Source organism: Echinops telfairi, unplaced genomic scaffold (assembly GCF_000313985.2).
Source record: "Echinops telfairi isolate 266 unplaced genomic scaffold, ASM31398v2 ScPeMD7_7420;HRSCAF=8458, whole genome shotgun sequence".
In the NCBI taxonomy this organism is placed as follows: domain Eukaryota; kingdom Metazoa; phylum Chordata; class Mammalia; order Afrosoricida; family Tenrecidae; genus Echinops; species Echinops telfairi.
The window spans coordinates 34,189,683-34,209,152 of record NW_022111320.1 but is presented as its reverse complement, the minus strand read 5'-3'; the positions used below and the strand labels follow the sequence as shown (position 1 = coordinate 34,209,152).

Genomic DNA, 19,470 nt, shown 5'->3' with positions numbered 1-19,470 from the left:
AAAAATTGGCATAGAACAGAACAGAATGACACTTGCAGAAGGTACTATTGTAGTGACAATACTGAGGTCGATTAAACTCTTTGAGTACACAATGGTTACATCTTATTTATCTAGAACATCGGTCCAATACCATGGAAATGGAGAGCAGCACTGGGAAGATCTCTCACTCAATGTTCAGAGATGAAAAGGTTAACTATTCTTTCCATTGTTTTCTGTAGGTAAGTGTTTTTTTCATATTGAAATCTGACGGCAATTAGTTTCTGGCATTTTTCCAAGCTACTGTGTGAACAGGAGGCTGAATGCCATCACTCTACAACATACAGCGACATGAGGACTTTTCTGTTCACCAGTTGTGGCACACTTCCCAAATATACCCAATAGTTCAGTTTTGTTTCTGTCCAGGACACTGAGAGTTAAGGATCGAATATAAGTGCAGGTATATAGGAGCAGCCAGATTACAGTCAGCAGACTGTGAACATTGAAATTGGCAGACCCAGGGTGGCCCCTGAAGCCCAGTCACATCACCTTTCAAGCCCTGGGCAGAAAAGGCACACACGCCTCTCCTTTCTTCTTCCTTATACCTATTTTTATCTCTATATTATTATTATTATTATTCTTTCTGTTTCATTTGTTGTTTTCTACCGCTTCTGTTAGGTTTCCCAGTTTATGAAGTACAGAAGGAGTGAGTAGATTGCAGGAGAGTGCACAGAGACAATAACTGATGCATGATTGACAGGGGACAGGGAATGGGGAGGGGGAGGGGAATTGGGGAGCAAACAATGAATATGGAAGAGCGGGGAGGGCACTAGAATGGATTATAATGGATATACTACTCTTTTTACCAACAATTTAACCATGGAAGTGTATGATATCCAAATATTGTACCCAGAAACTGCATTAAAAAGAAGAAGCCAAACCATGAAGCTATAGCTGTCATGGGTGAAGGAGGACAAGTTTCTGCGTGGGGGCCTTGAGTTACTGTTAACGGTGGGATCATTTGGAAAAGGAGATCAGTGGTGGTTGTGCAACAAGAAGAACATAACCAGTTTCTGAATTCCATACATAGAACTTGTTGAAATCTAGAGTGTTTTCTTGTGTACATTTCCCCCAAATTTTAAATGCATGAATAACAATACAAGATAGAAGAAATTAGTCTAAAAATGATGGCGGTAAAGATTGTACAACTTTTCTTGATATGATTGAACTAATGAATTGTATGCTGTGTGGATGAGGTGCCAATAAAACTGTTAAAAATGAAAAATAAAACGAATCAAAAGGGAGATCAAATGGTGTAAGCTATTACAGACCAACCTACGTCTGCCATGATCTACTTGACAATCATCTCTGACAGCAAGGCGACTCACATTGTTGGACTATGTGCAGAGGGGATTCACCAGGTACTTAATCCCTGTGGGAACCCTGCAAATGGATTTGGGGGTTCTCCTGTTATTCATAGCCTTCTGCAAACTGGGTGTTCACAATTTAAGCTCTGATACTATTCTCTCCTTTGTATTTTATTATTTACAATCATTGGATCAAATGGACTGGTGTGCTTCTTCAATGTGGGTTTAGTTGATGCCTCACTTAGATGGCTGCTTGAAAGCAAGCTTTCCACATCCCAGATGCTATTCTTTCTCATAAATGGGCACCATCTGGTTTCATCACCACAGTTTGCTATAGCACCCATATCGTCAATGATCTTTTCATGAGGGCAAGTATCAAGTAGAGGCATGTCATGAGCTAATTGTTCTTGGATTGGGACTAGAATTAAGTGTGTACCACAAATCATATATGTATGATTTATAGATGTCTCTGGTTCACTTTAAAGATACTATCATTTTATGATTTAAAACATTGTAAATAAGAATATATAAAATCATAAGTTATAAACATAAATCATGGGGTATGTTAATTCTATTGATAGTGTCATTGATATAACCAATGGCATAGAATTTAAGACACTTTTGATAAAGGAAATAATATAAAGTATAGGCTAACTTCAGACTGAAACACATGAATTCTTGATTTGCCCAAATTAAACTTTTCAATGACTACACACTATTTACTTAAAATACAGGGGTTGGAAATAGGACAAAACTTTCAGTACCACTCATTCACAAGTGAAGAAACATGCCTACCAGGCTAATAATACATGGCATAAGAAAGAAAAGATGGTAGTAAATATATGGTGGTCCTGGGCCATCATTCATTGGGCACCCTCAAAAGAGGAGATGCAAACCACAGTCCAACAACCACCAATTCCATAACCTTGGGATATCAATCATTTGCTTCTCACTCTAGGCCAGGGGTCCTCAAACTTCTTAAACAGGGGGCCAGTTCACTGTCCCTCAGACCTGTTGAAGGGCTGCACTATAGTTTTTAAAAAAACATAGATATGATCCCCACCCACCCACCTTTGATGTTTAAAGCCTGGTCCCTTTGGCCCTTTATGATCAGACATGTTGGTGTGCTGCTTCCATGTGGGCTTTGTTGCTTCTGGGCTAGATGGCCGCTTGTTTACTTTCAAGCCTTTAAGTCCCCAGACGCTACAGGTCTCGATAGCCGGGAAAGACCCAATGCCCATCTCTAGACAACTGGACATACCTTGCAGAGGGGTAGTGGGGAGATGAGTCACTTAGGGTACAGTATAGCAATAATGAAACCCACAACCTTCTTCTAGTTCTTAAACGCTTCCTCCGCCCAACTACCAGGACCCCAGTTTTGCCTTGCAGACCTGGTTAGACCAGATGATGCACAGCGGTACAGATGGGAATTGGAAACGCAGGGAATCTAGGACAGATGAACCTCTCAGGACCAGGGGTGACAGTGGCGATACCAGGAGGGAAAGGGGGTGTTGAAGGGGGGAATTGATCACAGGGAGCTACATATAACCTCCTCTCTGGGAGACGGGCAGCAGAGGGGTGGGTGAAGGGAGACGCCGGACAGTGTAATATAAGATACAATAATAATTTATAAATTATCAAGGGTGCATGGGGGAGAGGGGAGGAGGAAGGGAGGAGAAGGGGAAAAAAGGAAAATGAGCTGATTCCGGGAACCCAAGAGGCAAGCAAATTTTGGGAATAATGAGGGCAACAAATGTATAGATGTGCTTTACACGATTGATCTATGTGTTGTGATGAATTGTATGAGCCCCAATAAATTGATTTAAAAAAAACAAAAAACATGAACAAATTCCTATGCACACTGCACATATCTTATTTTGAAGTAAAAACAAAATGGGGCAAAAAAACCCCGGTGGGCCAGATAACTGTCCTCGGCGGGCCATGTGTGGCCCGTGGGCCGTAGTTTGAGAATCCCTGCTCTAGGCTGTTTCAACCTTAATTAAAGCTTTTCACATCCCAGATGCTATTCAAGGGAAGGTATCACTTCTTTAAATCTGCTACAGGTGAACTTGAGGTAAAGCCCAAATCACTTAGTGGAGTTTCCACATCTCATCCTTCTGGTGTAGCCTATGAAGGAAAGACTCTAGTCTCAGTTGTCTATAGCACACGGGTTGATAAACACTAGGATCAAAGTGTCCAATTAGAAACATAGTCCCTGGCATATCCTCCCCTTGGATTCTATGTAAGTATTAAACAGTTTTCCCCAAATGAGAGGTTGTTTCACCCAATTTAACCAACAACAGAAGTATATTCACCTTCTCAGAAATGCACATCCCCTACCCCCCAATTTGACTTGAATTTCCATTAAGATTCCCTACTAGAGTGTATCTTGATTTGGGGTGACCTTAGAACAATGTTGTATAGCACCCATTGAATGGTCTTCTCCCTCTTTCTCTATCTTGAGAAAATGACCCCACCTGAGGTGTGAGGTGTCTCCTCTGTTGAAATGGTTTTTAGCCTGTACATATAGAGAATGTGATGTACGGTTCATGGCCCTTCGGCAGGCTCTCCAGTTCAATGCTTGAGAGACTAGATTAGAAGATTACATGGCCTGAGAGTAGAAGCCTGCTTTCATCTTGTTTATCTTCAGTAATGGACTCATCCAGTTGTTTTCCTTGTTTGATCAAGTAACTTCAGTTAGCATAAAAATTTTTGGATTTCCAAACCCTAGAATGAGCGGACATACCTTAAAGAAAACTCCGAAAGCAATCATTTTAAAATGTATTGTTTGGGGCAGGCGTTTACATAGTATCTGTGGTTCCCATTGAACAGTTTGTATGAGCAGAAGAAAACCTTTGACAAGATGGCTTGACCCAGCGGCTGCATTGATGGACTCCAAAAGAAGGTCAATTTTCATTTAGATCAGGACCTGGCCATGCTTCCTTCTCTCGTATGCAGCGGCACTGTGAGTTGGATCCCACTGGAAGGCACCTAACAACAGGCATACTCTTGGAAGCCTTGGTGGTAGAGTGGTAAGCATTGGGTTCCTAACTGCAAGGTCAGCAGTTTGAAACCGCCAGTCTCTCCAGGGAGAAAGATGAGATTTCTACGCCTATAAACACTTGGGGCTTGGGAACCCCCCAGGAGCAATTCTAACCTGTTCCATGGGGTCACGGAGTCAGATTTTATTTTACAATGAGTTTGGTTTTCGAGGGTGCCCCACCCCCCCACCGAATATATGTATACAATTCAGTGATGTTGGTTCTACATTCTGTCAACATTCTCATGTTTCCATTCTGGTAGTTGTGTTTTCATTCATCTAGCTTCCTGTCCCCCCTTGATTCTCCTTCTCTTTACTTTAGGACAAATTTTGAGCATTGGTTGTCATACAGATTTTTGCTCTTCGTTTGTCAAAGGAGCACAGTCCTCACGGGAGATAACACTTATTTTATGAGATGATCTGCTATTTAACTGAAAGATGATCTCCAGGAGTGGATTCAGTTCAACTGATGGCTATCTGCAGCCTGGGGGCTTACTCTATGGAATATTTATTGGTCTAGTAAGTCTGATTTTTTTTTTAATTTTTAAGAAGTTTAGTTTTATTCTACAATGTTCTCTCCTTCTCTCTGCAACATGGCCATGGTGAGACTGGTCAGTGGCCAGGGCCAGATCACCATCCAGTTCTGGTCTGAGACTGTGGAATGTGTAAACTTAGGCTTTGAGGCTGGTGTCCTCTTTGCCTCTTTGGTTACTTTCTTTCTCTTCTGTTCCATACAATAGACGCCAATTGTGGCACCTTAGATGTCTGCCCACAGTTTTTTAAACTCCAGACACGACTTAACCAAACTGGAATGCAGAGCATAACTTTTATGCCAATCGACCAAGTTGTTTCGAAGAGACTGTGGTCCTAAGCTTTCAAACCCAATAAGCCAATCCCCTATGTGTGTGCTTATGTCGGGGAAGTATCTGAGATTGCGCCCTGATGTGCTCTATTCTATGTGCATGAATATGTGTGCAGCACACAAAACATGGAGGTGTCTACTGGTACACCTAGGCATTAGGAGTAACTGTTATTTTTAATGAGTATTTGGAGAAAGGGTGAGGGAAAAAGTGTCCTTGTTTGGGAGCAGGCACGGAAGTTTTACTTCAGGTAAAACAAGAGTACCTGGGTGTAGAACAGTCAAAGCGCTCACCTACTATACAAGCATTGGAGTGTTGAACAGGTGCCTGAGAAAAGATGCTTGGTGACCTATTTCTCAAAGGCAGCAGCCTTGCAAACCCACAATGTGCACTTCTCCCCGATACAGAGGGCTCCGGGAGTTCAGATGGACGCCACAGCCTTTCTTTTCCCAAAGTCACAGCACAGCCGCCAGCGTTTTTGTTTTCACATCTGTTATCATGTAGGAAAATCATCACATTGGCTTAACATGGAATTAACATGGTTTCTATGGTTTCCTCATGGATGAGCATCAAAGGATCTATGGATTTACCAAACTGGGGTTAAAATTCAAAAGTGGGGTATATTTTTTCCTTGGGAGAAAATCCAAAGCTTTCATGAGAGTCTCAGACTATCATGCGATACTCTCCTAGAAGGCTTAGGGTTCTGTTGGCTGAAGAGGACTCGAATCTTTACTGCCGGTGAAAACACAGAGCAAATGGTTACTTCATAGCAACCTAAGTCTCGAGTTTGGAGGACACATCTCCGAAAGCAGAAAGAAAAGAGCGGCAATAACAAACATGTACCATCGCATCTACGAATCCTGTTTAATAACTTACTCGTGCACATTCATCAAAGAAAGATTAGCTGTGTTTACTCATGTTGTATTGAAATATCCTAGTGAATGAGAGAAGAGTTTCTAAACATTTGAGAATGTGGGAGGTGAGGTAGGAAGAAAACACAGCTAATAGTGTCTAAGAATTTGAGTATTTGACGTGCGGCATGCAAGGACTCAAATCCCTCTTATTAACTATATGATCTTAGGTGAGTTATAGAAACTCTCCACATCTCCATTTGTTCTTCTTTAAAAGCAAGATTAATATACCTATTATTTAGTAGTAGTAATACTCCAACTCCCAACCACAAGATTCAGAGCCATCTGATAGGACAGCATCTAACTACCCCTTGGAGTTTCCCAGACAGTGCGTCTTTACGGTAGCAGACAGCATTGCCTTTCTCCAGTAATGAGCGGTTGGTAGGTTTGGACTACTTAACTTGTTGTGCCATCAGAGTTCCTTGTTATTGGTACCAGGTTATATATACTATATTACTATAGTGCCTGGTATGCTTCATATGCTCAAGAAGTAGCCATTATTATCTTTAAAATATGTGACAATCTGTCAAGGTATAAGGTGAATTTGATTTCTTATGGCTGCTCCTGTGGGGGAAGGATAGAAACCAGTGGTTCTGTGTTGTAGGAAGGTACAGGTCAGCTTAACGTAAAGCCTTTTTAATAATAGGAACAGATAAAAATAACACCTAGGTGCAGGGCACGGGACTCGCATCACTGGGAGTATTTGATGCAGAAGTCATCTCAACTTCTCGGAAGAAGAGCAAATGCTTTCACATGATTTAACTGAGTCCGTGATTATCCTCAATAATAACCTCTGCAGGTTAAGTTAGAAAAAGCTTGACTGAGATGATAAATGAGTTTTAAAAAATAACTCATTTTTTTCAACTCCAGCGATAGCGTGGAAGCTAACCAGGGAAATTGTTTCACATAAATATGCATTTTAAAACAGAACTGAGACCATGAACTATTGGAATGGACAATATGGATATCAGGTAGCGATTGTTTGATTCACAGGAACAATTCTCTCAGTGGATTTGCGTCAACTTGAAGACAGTTCTATAAGGGCACAACAAATGTATAAAGTGATGTATTCCTTTTTAAAATGCAAATTATTGATAGTCGTGAACCCAAGTAATAACACAGGTCTCTTAATTGAAGAGCAGAGTGAACAATACCTTCAGAAAGAATCTGCAGTACTTTCTAGAACAAGCAGGGTTGAAATTAAATAGTGTAACCAAAAATATTGCTTACAATACTGGCTTCCTCATTTACATCTGTCATAATTTGTCAATGAGAGTACATTTTTAAAACGACAATGACGCACATGTCTGCTTGCATTCAACAGTGAACATGAAGAGAGAGAAAGGCCAGTCACGGGCCTTGGTATTTACATTCATACATTTTAAGCTTATTTGGAGAAATGTGTCGAGATTAATTCTAAAGAATGCATCAATAGTTATCTGTGTATAAAATAATCCTAAAAGCATCCTAAAAGAAGAGTAGATATTCAATAGAAAGCAGTACTCCCGCACTATACCATTACATTCTTTTGTTGTTTCCTCTTTAGGGCTACAGAATCCAAAGATTTGGTTTAAAAATCCAACTTGCTTCATCCTAAATCAACTGGTTTGTTTCTGGTTGCTTACATTGGAAATACGCAAATATGCACAGGTCAGCAGGAGGGGGATAGTCCTTGCAGCCACAGAAGGCTAGCAGGGCCAAGACAGCACAAACCTTACCTGGCATCGTGTGCTCCAGGACCACAGTTATGCATGCAGTTAGCAAGAGAGGAGATCCGAGATGCCAGCATCCAAATCCTCTACATGCTACACTGTATATGCCCCAGTGTGTCATGGCTCGGGGATCTGAAGTTCTGAAGGCTTATGTACTTTTTCTAACCTTACTTAATGGTCTCAAACCCAAATCCAACCCCATCTAAATCCCTCTCCATCCTTTAGAACAGGGTAGAGCTGCTGTCTCACAGGGTTTCCAAGAATGTGTACATTTTCATGGAAGCAGGCGGCCACATCTTTCCCCATGCAGGGGTTGGTAGGCTCAAGCCACTTTCCAAACAGCAGCCAAGCACATAACAATGGCACCACTAAGTCTCCTCAGGGACTGATTCATGTTCGGGTCCCTTGACTGGTACTATTTTTCCAGGACTTACCTGAGACATCTCATTGACAAGAAGGTACTGCATTCCTGGGGTATTACCACTTGCTGAAGCTTCAGTTTCTATAGGAGAGGGAGGCTACCATGTCCTTGGAGGCAGGAGGGCAGGTGTCTTCTCAGATGGACCTCAGCTGCTCAAAGAAAGAGGAGGTGATAGCCTCTGGATTTGGCACATCTAAACCCTGCGACAATGATGGGTAAAGTGCGACATCTGGGATGATGTGGTCATTGATCACAATAACGATCATGTGTGTGGAGGCGTGTGCTAAGCAGTTGGACAACAGACCACAGGACTAGTGATTCAATCCACCAGCCGCTCCAATGGAGAAAGATGAGGCTGCCTGCTCCCATAAAGATTATACAGTGGGGACGGACAACAGAAAAGTGGGTGAAGGGAAACGTCGGACAGGGCAAGATATGGCAAAATGATAATTTATAAATTATCAAGGGCTCATGAGGGAGAGGGGACCAGGGAAGGGAAAAATGAGGACCTGATGCCGGGGGCTTAAGTGGAGAGCAAATGTTTTGAGACTGATAAGGGCAATGAATGTACAAATGTGCTTTACACAATTGATGTATGTATGGATTGTGATGAGTTGTATGAGCCCCTAATGAAATGATTAAAGAAGAAAGATCGTACAGTGGTGGAAACCTTATACAGGGTGGCTGTGATTTGGAATCAACTTGATGGCAGTGGGTTTGTTTTTTTGGGGGTTTGCGTGTACCACTAACTGATCTTATAACTACATGCATGGTTACAAATTTATTTTATTATTACACATTTCTGTGGTACTTTAAGTTTATTGCCTTGCTTACTAAACCTATAGCCTTCATTGGTAGAGGCAGATACCATGCAGAGCTCCATGATCCATATTTCTTGGCTCTAGAAAGCTGTTTTGAAAGATGCAAATGGTGGTTTGAAATTGCGTACTTAATGGGAAAAAGCAAACACTTTCTCTAAGAGTCATTTGTGAACCATGGATTTTGATGGTTTTTGATGGGAATATTAAAGTTGAAGTAAACAAGTACAAACTATTTTGAAAGAAAGCCATTTAAAATAGCCTTTGCCACTATTACCCAGTGGAAATGTGAAATAGTTGAGTAGTTTGAAACTTTTTTTGCTAGACATATTGAGGAAAATAAAGATATGTGGTGGCTTCAGATAGATTGTGGAAAATTTTCATGATCTTCAATTCCAATTTCCATTTAACTTTTAAAAGCTTGCAATGGTCCCCCCATATAGGTGAAATTATTTTAATGCTTTTTTATTTTAAATGCATTTCAATGTATTATCAATATTAAAAATTAGAATATTTGTGATTTTTTTATATGAAGTCTTCAAAATCCAGTGTGTGCTACATACACACTATATCTTAAATTCTGACAAACCCCATTTAAACTGTTCAGTAGCCAAATGTGTGTAGCAGCTGTAATATTAGGGTAGTTCTTGATTAAGAGTTATTCTGTTTAAATTTTTAGGAAGTCATGCTTGATTCATTTGGAGCAAGTTCTGGCTGAAGAGTGAATGCCCAAGTTCTATGTTATTACAACTTTATAAATCCTTCAGAAAGACAGATTTTTCATACATTTAGACATGCATTTACCATGTAGAACTGTCTGTTATAAGTGACGTTGGCTCTTCTGCCATTAGTGCCTTCTCAACTACAGTGTACTTACCTGACCCTTTTTTTCCCCTTAAAATGCTACTATTATCCGAGATTCTCTTTTGTAATATATTTTAAGTCATGATTATACTTCTTTTTCTTACCTTCTGATAAGGTAATGTTAGGGTGTAGATTAAGAATTAATCCTCAGCTAATAAAAATTGGGTGTTTGCTAAAATTTCACAAGGTTGATACAGAGAGAGGGCCAAAGTGAAACTTCTATTGATGAAAGTTGGGAGAATGCCGATCTTACAAACCAAAGAGACAGAATTTAAGACTACTTAAAAATAAAAAGAAATTTTATCACTTTTCAATAACACGAACAATGTGAGCTAGCTGTTAACCAAGTGTTTTCATGAAGAGGTCCTGCTGGGACTTCTTTTAATTTGGCAATTAACAGCATCATTTACATACAAATAAAGAACTTGTTGAAGTCCTTTAAAGCAGCCTTCCTTTCCCCCATTTGAGCCAACACTAAAGAAAAAAATATTTTTCCTTACTATAGATTGGAAAGATAAGCCTAAGCCGGCAGCAAGTCTAGAAAGGGTGATCATATATTAAAAATTAGGAAACTTTGAATCAACAGATGTAAACACTGTATCAAAAATGATAGTCTTTTCCATACCTATTATTACCGCTAATTTTCTGGAGTCTCCTAAACATTCCTGTTTCACTTATGGATTCATAAGGTTATGAAAACTAGATGAGTCTTTCTACTCCTGTAAAGACTGGCAGTCTTGGAAGCCTCTGGGGGGCATTCTAACCCATCCTCTGGGCTTGTGATGAGTCGAAATTGGCTTGATGGCAGTAAGTTGGGTTTTGTTTTTTCCTCTTTAATGAAAGCTAGGTTAAAATGGGAGTTTAAAAAACATACTCCCAGTATCCCTTTATCCAAATGTAGAGCATGTAGGCAAAGGTAAGGTGCATAACCTTACCCAGCTAAAGCCACCCTGCTTGTTGGCTGTTGCCCTGGACTGGTACTTGTTTTCCCTTGCTCCAAATAGCATTTTATCTGTCCAATGAATGATGACAAATTTTATTTCTGGTTATAGCATGACCTGTATCAATTCTTTCTTCAGTTCCAGTCATCAAAAAGTCTTCCAAAGAGCCAAATTTCTGACCCTGGCTTAGCGTTTATCAAAGTCAGTATTGGGCCTGCTCACCTTTGTCAGTTGTATTTTACCTACATGTTACCTACATGTTTAGAATATCTGCAGCAGGAAGCATAGTGGAACAGTCCCACTTATGTCTTACAATTCATGTGGTAAGTCAAAGTCCCTTGTGCTCCTGATTAGCTAATTTATCACCTTTACACCTGCTAACCAGTAATTCGCACTATAGCTCTGTGCTTTCTGGTCATTTTTCTAGAGCAGATGCCTATAAAACCCATCCTCTCAAACCAACAACAACAAAAAACACTGCCATTGAGTTGATGCTAATTCATAGTGACCCTGTGCGACAGAGTAAGACTGTCCCATAGGGTTTCTAAGACTGAGACTGCAAGTCTTTGAGGGAGTAGAAAGCTCCATCTTTTTCCTGGCTGGTGGTTTTGAACTACTGACCTTGAGATAAGCAGTCTAATGCATAACCATTGTGGTACAGGGTTTCTAGAAGGCCCATGCAGACAAAAAGAGGTCAAAAAGAGGTTACATATTGATCCAGTTGTGAGGATTTTAGTCTTCTTTACATTGAGTTGCAATCCATACTGCAATCCTTAACCTTCATCAGCAAGTGCTTCAGGTCCTGTTAATTTTCGACCAGCAAAATTGTGTCATCTGCATCTCACAGGTTGTTAATAAGCTTTCCTCCAATCCTGATGGCATATTCTTTGTCATATAATCCAGCTTCTCTGTTGATTTACTCAGCATACAGTTTGAATACATATGGTGAGCGTATACAACGCTGTCACACACTTTTCTTCACTTTAAACCATGAATCATTCCCTTGTTCTATTTGCAAAACTCCCTCTTGACTCATGTACAAATTCTGCATGGGCACAACGAAGTGTTCTGGAATTCCCATTCTTTTCAAGGATATGCATAGTTTGTGATGATCCACACAGTTCAATGCCTTGGCTATTCAATGAAACACGGGCAAACATCTTTCTGGTGTCCACTACTTTCAGTCAAGATCCATCTGACATCAGCAGTTATATCCGTTGCTCCTTGTACCCTACTGAAAAGTGTATTTCTACAATCATTGTTGCATGATACTCAGCCAAATTTTACTTGCATGTGATACCAATGATATTTTTCTGTAATCTGTGCATTCTACTGTCTTTCAAATTTCCTGGCATAGACAAATGAGTGCTTCCAGTGCTTCATCAGCTTATTGAAACATTTCACTTGGCATGCTCTCAACTCCTGGAGCCTTGGTACTGCCTAATACTTGTCATGCTATTTGAACTTCTTCCTTCAGTACCATCAGGCTTGTCCATACCATATCATTTCTGACTAGATGGCAACTAATGAATTTATCTTTAGTCTTTCTGCTCTGTTACTCTCCCATTATTACCACTCTGATCTTGACAAGTTGTTGTTGTTACCATCAGTCAGGTTCCCTCAGGTGAGCCCCTTGTGGGCAGAGCAAAACTGCTCCATTGTTTCGTGTTGTCCTATTTTTATTTGCAAGTCTGTAAACTTTCAGCAGCAGATCATCAAAGTCTGTCTTCTGAGCTCATGCAGACAAATTTGCGTCAGTTGAAACCATTCACAATTCAGCTCATTGTCAAGTGGTGAATGGTTGGTCCTACCCAGGGACTAGACACATTTCCACATCTATTTTTAAACAGGAATTGAGGAGTGGGCTGTTCTGATTTATGAATCTTGTGTTAAACTATCTTGCCTTTCCCTAATGTTGAAAATCATTAAAAATATTTTCTGGAACTACACCAGCAAGTGAAATAGCAGGAGGACAATTAATTTGTGTAGAATAATTTGATAATTAGTGACCCAATGCGGCCATTTTTTAGATGAAGCAATGAGTCTAAGACACAATGTATTTCAGATGTCCTGATTCTGTGGTTGAGTGACTGAGGAATTCCATATGTTTGCTGACTCAGAGGTCTTCGGACTGATGGCATTCCTCTGTTGCATGCTCAATCTTACTGTTATTTAATTATTTTTCCTACTAATTTCCGAAGATATTTATGCTTTAGGGTGTCTGTCAGGATTTGTAGATCATGGCTGATTCTGCATGCTATGATACTTTGAGCTAAGGCAAGTTAATTGCTCTAAGGTTTCATGTCTTTACCTGGCAATGTCATACAGGAAATCATTTTGTAAAACCAACAAAGAAAGCACTTTTATCATCTACAGTTAATTTTATAAACTTGAGCTAAAAGAAACAAACAACAACAACAACAAAAATCCCAACTCAGTTCAAATCCTTATTTTGCCCCCGTCATCTTTATAAGCTGTGTCAGCCTGGGAAATGTAAAAACAAATGCTTACATCTACTTACCATCTACTAACCATGTTAAATGCTTAGTGCAATCACTGGCACATAGAACTCTGTATTAGGGGAACAAATGCTGATGATGTTAGTAATGGGTTTTGGCCTCTGCCTGTATAATTCACTTCAGAGAACAGATGATAATGAAAATTAAGGTGTACCTAGCACATATACTGTTCTCAGTACTGTGTTGAACAGATATTAAACCATTGAAACTCACAGCAGTTCTATGCTATAAATACTGACAGGTAAGCATTTATTAGCCCCATTACACAGGTGTGGAAAGTGAGTTAATGGAAGTTTAGGATCTGGTTTAAGGTTTCACATAGCTTGCTAGAGGCAAGATATACAACCCAAGGAGTTGGCCTCTATGTCTGCTCTCTTAAAAGACAGGTTAGGCTGCCTCATGAATGGGGAAAAGCAGAGACATGGAGAAGGTGGGTTGGCTCTGTGGATAATAAAGGGAAAGGCGGGCAATGGCAGACAATTAAGAAATTTGAGTTTGCCACAGAGAAGCCAAACAGGCTAGGACTAATCAAATCCTAGGATAATTGGAGAAGATTCATTTTATCAGAAACATTATTGAGTAGTAAAATTTAAAAATTAACTGACAAAGAGACTGTATTTTTTCTTTGTCCTTGTATTCCTTTATTTACAGCCTACCCGCTTCCGCAATGAGGACTTGCTGCAGATTACAACAAAAGAGACAAACAATGGAAGTGTTCAGACAAGGGTAAAAGGTCGAAGGCCTGACTAGTTGAGCTGTTCATTTAGCACATGATTTTTCTCAGCTGAAAAATCTACTGCAAAACTGAACTAAGATCCAAAGGGTGCTTCATAAATATATAGGTTAATTCTAGCAATATATTTGAAGGGCTTAGATAGCAAACCTCTCCGTATTTCACTATAATGGCCCTGCTTAATTTGTCATCCTTCCCCCCACTCCCTCCTTTTAAGTATTGCTGAGACTTTAAGATACTCATTGTGAATTAATTTGGGATTTGGTATAATAACATTAATCATGCTAAAAGAATTCATTTGACAGTAATGTAGTATAATTAGTGATGTACCAAATCCATTGAGATCTACCAATAATTATAGAATCGTTATTTTAAAACCTTATATAGGCATTCCTTTTCTCTCTCTCTCTTCCTCTCATTCTATTTTGAATCTGTATCATGCAGAGGCAGAATCTCAGCTTTGACAATTTGCTTTTTGAGATACTGGGCAAAGGTATCAAGACTAGAAACCATTAAACTTTTGGCACTAAACTGAGGGGACTTTTGCTTAGAGCTGGGTGTAAGGAATTGCCTTAAAAGAAGAGCATTTAATCTGAGGACAGCTGGCCAAATTACTTGGAATTCTTGGCAGGTCTTGAGAACAATGAATAAGATGGATCAGCTCTAGAATGTAATAGCGGACGAAGCTTAGAGACTGCAATGGTGAAGTATGTGGTGGCTGACCAGGAGGCCCGCCATGTGAATCCCACCAGCTGGTCTGTAGTACAAAGCAGTGGCTGAGGCTTTTAGAAAGGTGACAGCCTCAGAAGGTGTTACCCCCTCGGATCTCTGTGCGTCAGAATGCGTTCAAGAGGATAGGTTAAAGGCTGGTGGAGTATGAGGCAAGAGTATCTGGAAACCCCTCTCTCTAGTCTGTTGGTGAATAGTTTAATCTTTGTTAAAAGCACTAATAATTTGGGCAGAAGGCAGAGAGGGAGATGGGTGCTGTGGCTGAAATTGTTTAAAATCGTCAATCGGATGAGATTTTTACCAACCGATGGGTTTAATTGTGTCATTTTACATGATAACAATTGAAATCCTTGGAGGCTGAAGGACTCCTCTAAGAGCCGGGGGTAACTTGGCCAGGTCTGGAATGCCAGTGCTTATGCTCGGTTTTAGCGTAGTCTTTTGATCACTTACTCTATCACTCACTTGCTTTTTTCAGTAGTTTATAATTGGCTCGTCTCAACAGGGCTCTTTAGAGAAAATTAAACCCCAAGTCCCAGCGTCCAAAGAACCCCTTGCCTATAGAATAGGCAATAGTTGGGCACCGTTTTTGAGAAAATAACAGTCACTAGTTTCTGCTGTCTGTGGCTCAAATGAGAAACTGTATGCTTAGAAAAGATTTGGCTAAATCAACATATTGAGCCATTTTTATTTTTGAGATTTTTCAAAATTCTTTTTTGAGTCATTTTTTAATTGTATGACTTATCATTCAAAGTTGACTTCTACCCAACTCTTCTCACCCAACATGAGGAAAGCGCATGGTGCTAACTGTAGCATGAAGCACACAGTAGGTGATCTGAGGAAACTTCCTTACAACACGAGTTTATTGTTGGAAGACCCACAAGCCTTTGACATGAAAAGATAGTTTCAGCCTATTAAAAATAATAATTTGGAGACTTGCTAGCTACCTACGCAAGAAGAAGGAGTTAGTGATGGCTTTGAGGTGTTTCAGCCTGGATGAGAAAATGAGGGTGCTGAGAAGAGACCGGGTGATTAGGAGCTATTTTTGTAGTAAGAATGAGGAGTTTGGCTTGAATATATTAGGAATGAAGTGACAACAGGATAGGCATATGTAAATATATAATAAGCTCTTAGAAACCAAAGCTCCTGGGTGCTATATTCCAGTCTGCAGTAAGAACAAATTATACTCTTCAAATAGTTGGATTGTGAGATCAGGATAAATTACCCAAATGAGCCTGAATATGATACTCCCATAACTGGCCTGTTCTCAGACCAAATTTATTAGGCTTTGTTTGCATGGCCTAAGAAGTTAAGTAGAAAGGCCAGTTTGAATGTTTTCGTGCCATAACTCAGCTGAATTTCCAAACGACAGCCGTTGAGGGTCGGTTTCGTTCATTTCCAGACTCTGAAAATGAAGAATGGAATCCAGTCCTCCTCCTCATTACTAACACCCTCAGTAGAGTACCTTGATCTAGTAATGTCACCCTTACTTCAAATCATACCTTTTCTTGCAGAACTATTCTTGTCTTCATGGTACCAAATCAAATATTTCACCCAGTGTCTATTATATTTAATTAGACTTTGTGGCTTGTGAGTGTACGCATGTGCACGCATGCGCATAGGCACCCTGGAAATGTCCATTGTGCTTAATTATCATTAATTTACCTTTACATATGAATAACAATTATTCTGAAAGCCTCAGTTCTGATGAGTCCCTTATTAAGTGTATATTCCTTTGTTCCTAAAAGGAGCATTAAAACAAATGCAAAAACAGCAGTTCGCTGTATTGGACCTACAGGAGGTGAGCCTCCAAACTGCATGGTTTTACCCAACAATGCAATGTCCTTACCAGGCTCCTTGTTTCTGATTAGGGATGTTTTGGGTTCAAAGCTCAGTGACCTCTGCTTATCAGGTCTGGGGTACTTGGGTATCTCTCTGTAACAGTTCTGATAGGAAATAAAATATATAACCAAAGCCTAGAAACATGTAAAAGAGCTCTGTCTGTAATCTTAAGTTCTGCAGGCCAGAGGAACCATTCACAACCTAAATCAGCACTAAGAAACCCTGTTAACAATGACAAAGGGGTATATTGTGATACAGATTTACCATTCTATATTAGTTTTTCTTAGCATACTAAATTTGTGAAATTTTTTTCAAAATATGTAGTGCTTCATATGATTTTGCAGACTTTCAAATGTGTGGCTATGAGACGCTGCTAGAAATGTTTGTATGTTTTCAATATGCACTCATGCCAGCTGGCAGAAAATGTGATGGGAATGTATTGGGCACTGAAGGGAATTTGACAAACCTGTACCAGAGAATAGGTTTGTTTCCTGTAGTATAGGTGTACCCCTGTGTTCCCAAGCCCAGACCCTTCTCTGTCCACGGTGGTTGATTTTTTTTTTTGCTGTATTGAACACAGACTGGAATGACCTCTAAGGGGTTCTAAATATATTTATGCAAGAACATTGTAAATCAATGTTAGCCTCCACTGAGAATGGAAAACTAACAACAGCAAAACTCATCTCACGTGGAAGTTGGAGGGTGAGGTGGGTTTATGAAACTGAGATTCTGTAGATAATGAAGAAGCGTCAACGCCATTGTGTTTCTTTGTATTGCTTGTAAGCCAGTTGTCAATTTCAACTCATGGTAGCCTGATAGGTGTCAAAGTAGAACTGTGCTCCACAGGGTTTCCAATAAAAGAAACATATAGCTAGTTTTTGCAGAAGTAGATTCCCAGGCCTTTCTTCTGCGGCACCCATGTGAACTTAAATCTACAAACATGTTAGTAGCTGAGTGTGTGACCCATTTGTACCACCCCAGGATTCCTCCCATAGTCATACAAAAGACTAATTAACCCCTTCTGAAAATATATTTAGTATTTGTTTGACCTAAGAGATTTCTCACATGCACCAAGCCCAGATACCTTATATACTCGGATATAAGTCGACCCGAATATCAGCCGGCGCACCTACTACAAAAACTGCGTGTAAAATGTGCTGAAAACCTCAGCTTATACATGAGTTTCTACAGTAACTAATACACAGACATGTAAAACAGGTGGAGCCAAGGAAATTATGCTAAGTTTTGGCATAGTGTGCCCCTGCCTACACCATGTATGTCTTGTGACATCTTCAGAAGTGTTTCTGCATCAATCAGCCTCGTTCTGTAGTCTGAAGACGTGACTCTTTATCATATGTGTATAAAAACATTATAAGCTATCATCAATAAGTCAGGGTTTGAATTTGGTAGCATCTGAAAATAAACAATGGAAACTGTGTTTGCTCTTGGGCACTTCGTGGCCCCTCCTGAGAACAGCGGGGTTTCTGGTAGCTGCTCTGTAATATAGGTGCGTCGCCGAGACTGTCCAGTGGCTCTGAGTCGGCCTTGACTGGACGGCAGTGGGATTTGGGTTTTTTTGGAACTATGTTTTCTTCGCAACAGCCACTTCTTGGGCGAAAGATCAGGTTACCTGCCCCAGTAAAGAGTCTTGGAAACACTTCATGGAGATGCTGTCAGTCGGAAGCAACTCCCTGCAGTCTGTTTGGATTGGGGGGGGTTGGTTTTCTTTGAAGTAAGAAATTGTTCTTTCTTCCTGCAATCTTGGCCATTTTAAAATTTAGACCGAATCGCTGAGGTTTCTCACCTGGTCATTGCAGTTTTTCACCTCCAAGTTTCTTTTTCAACAACAAGTATCATCCATTTCCGCTGTTCAAGGTTGTCTCGGCATTGGATGGAGTGCAGTCTCCTTCTTTGTCTGGCCACAGATTGCTGCTGCTGCAGCAGTTGCCCAGTGCAGGCACACCGAACGTGAGCCCTCCCGATCATCACAGACAGGACCACTGGCCTCCAAAGAGTTTTTATTGCTTGATTTTCAAGAGTAGATTTTCAGGCCTTTCCATCTAGTCCACCTTAGTCTAGAAGCTCCGCTGAAACATATTTCGCATCACAAAGCACTCACATCTCTACTGACAGCTGGCGATCATCGCGCATGGTGTGACGGGCTGACCATCACACCCGAGCCTTCATCCTGTACGGCAAGAATTGTACCAGCGAGCCATCCCTGCACCCCGTGACTTGTGGTTAATTTACCTCCTCATTCTTATTAGCTGCAATTAAAGGAATGTTTTCCTTCCTCTTCGTTTTTTGTTTCTTAGACCAAAGATAGTGGTTCTCATACCAAGTATAATAAATCATCCACATTTTGCATGAGTAATCCCTAGAAACTGGGTTGCTTTTAAATAGCCAACTGTGTATTCAAGAAGAGAGCAAACCTTGAAACAAAAAAACAAAATAAAACGATTTAAAAATATTAACTGGTTTCACTGAAGGGTATGTTATCAGAATTTTTCTAGACGTTTCATCATTACCCCAAACATTGTGTGTGAGTCTGGGTAGACTAGAGAAACAAATCCATGGACACTCATGTGTACAAGAGAGAGTTTTATATAAAGGGTAATTGTACATTAAAAAAGCATCCCTGCACCCGATCTGATCCCGCCACACAGAGACAAAGCACTGGGGGAGTGCAGTGGAACAGCAAGGGAATGGAGCAGCAAGGTCCCCAGGGAATGCTGAAGGT

The 19,470-nt window shown here is 40.3% G+C and overlaps 1 protein-coding gene across 1 annotated transcript; it reads right to left on the bottom strand.

Annotated features, from left to right (window-relative positions):
• Window positions 1-276: 276 nt before the first annotated feature.
• Window positions 277-18,881, bottom strand: LOC101640791 (protein kish-A-like). Its single transcript, XM_045297686.1, has 2 exons — window positions 18,850-18,881; window positions 277-505 (listed from the first exon to the last, which is right to left on the bottom strand). Exons 1-2 carry the CDS (start codon window positions 18,879-18,881, stop codon window positions 277-279), a joined length of 261 nt encoding a protein of 86 aa, XP_045153621.1.
• Window positions 18,882-19,470: the final 589 nt, after the last annotated feature.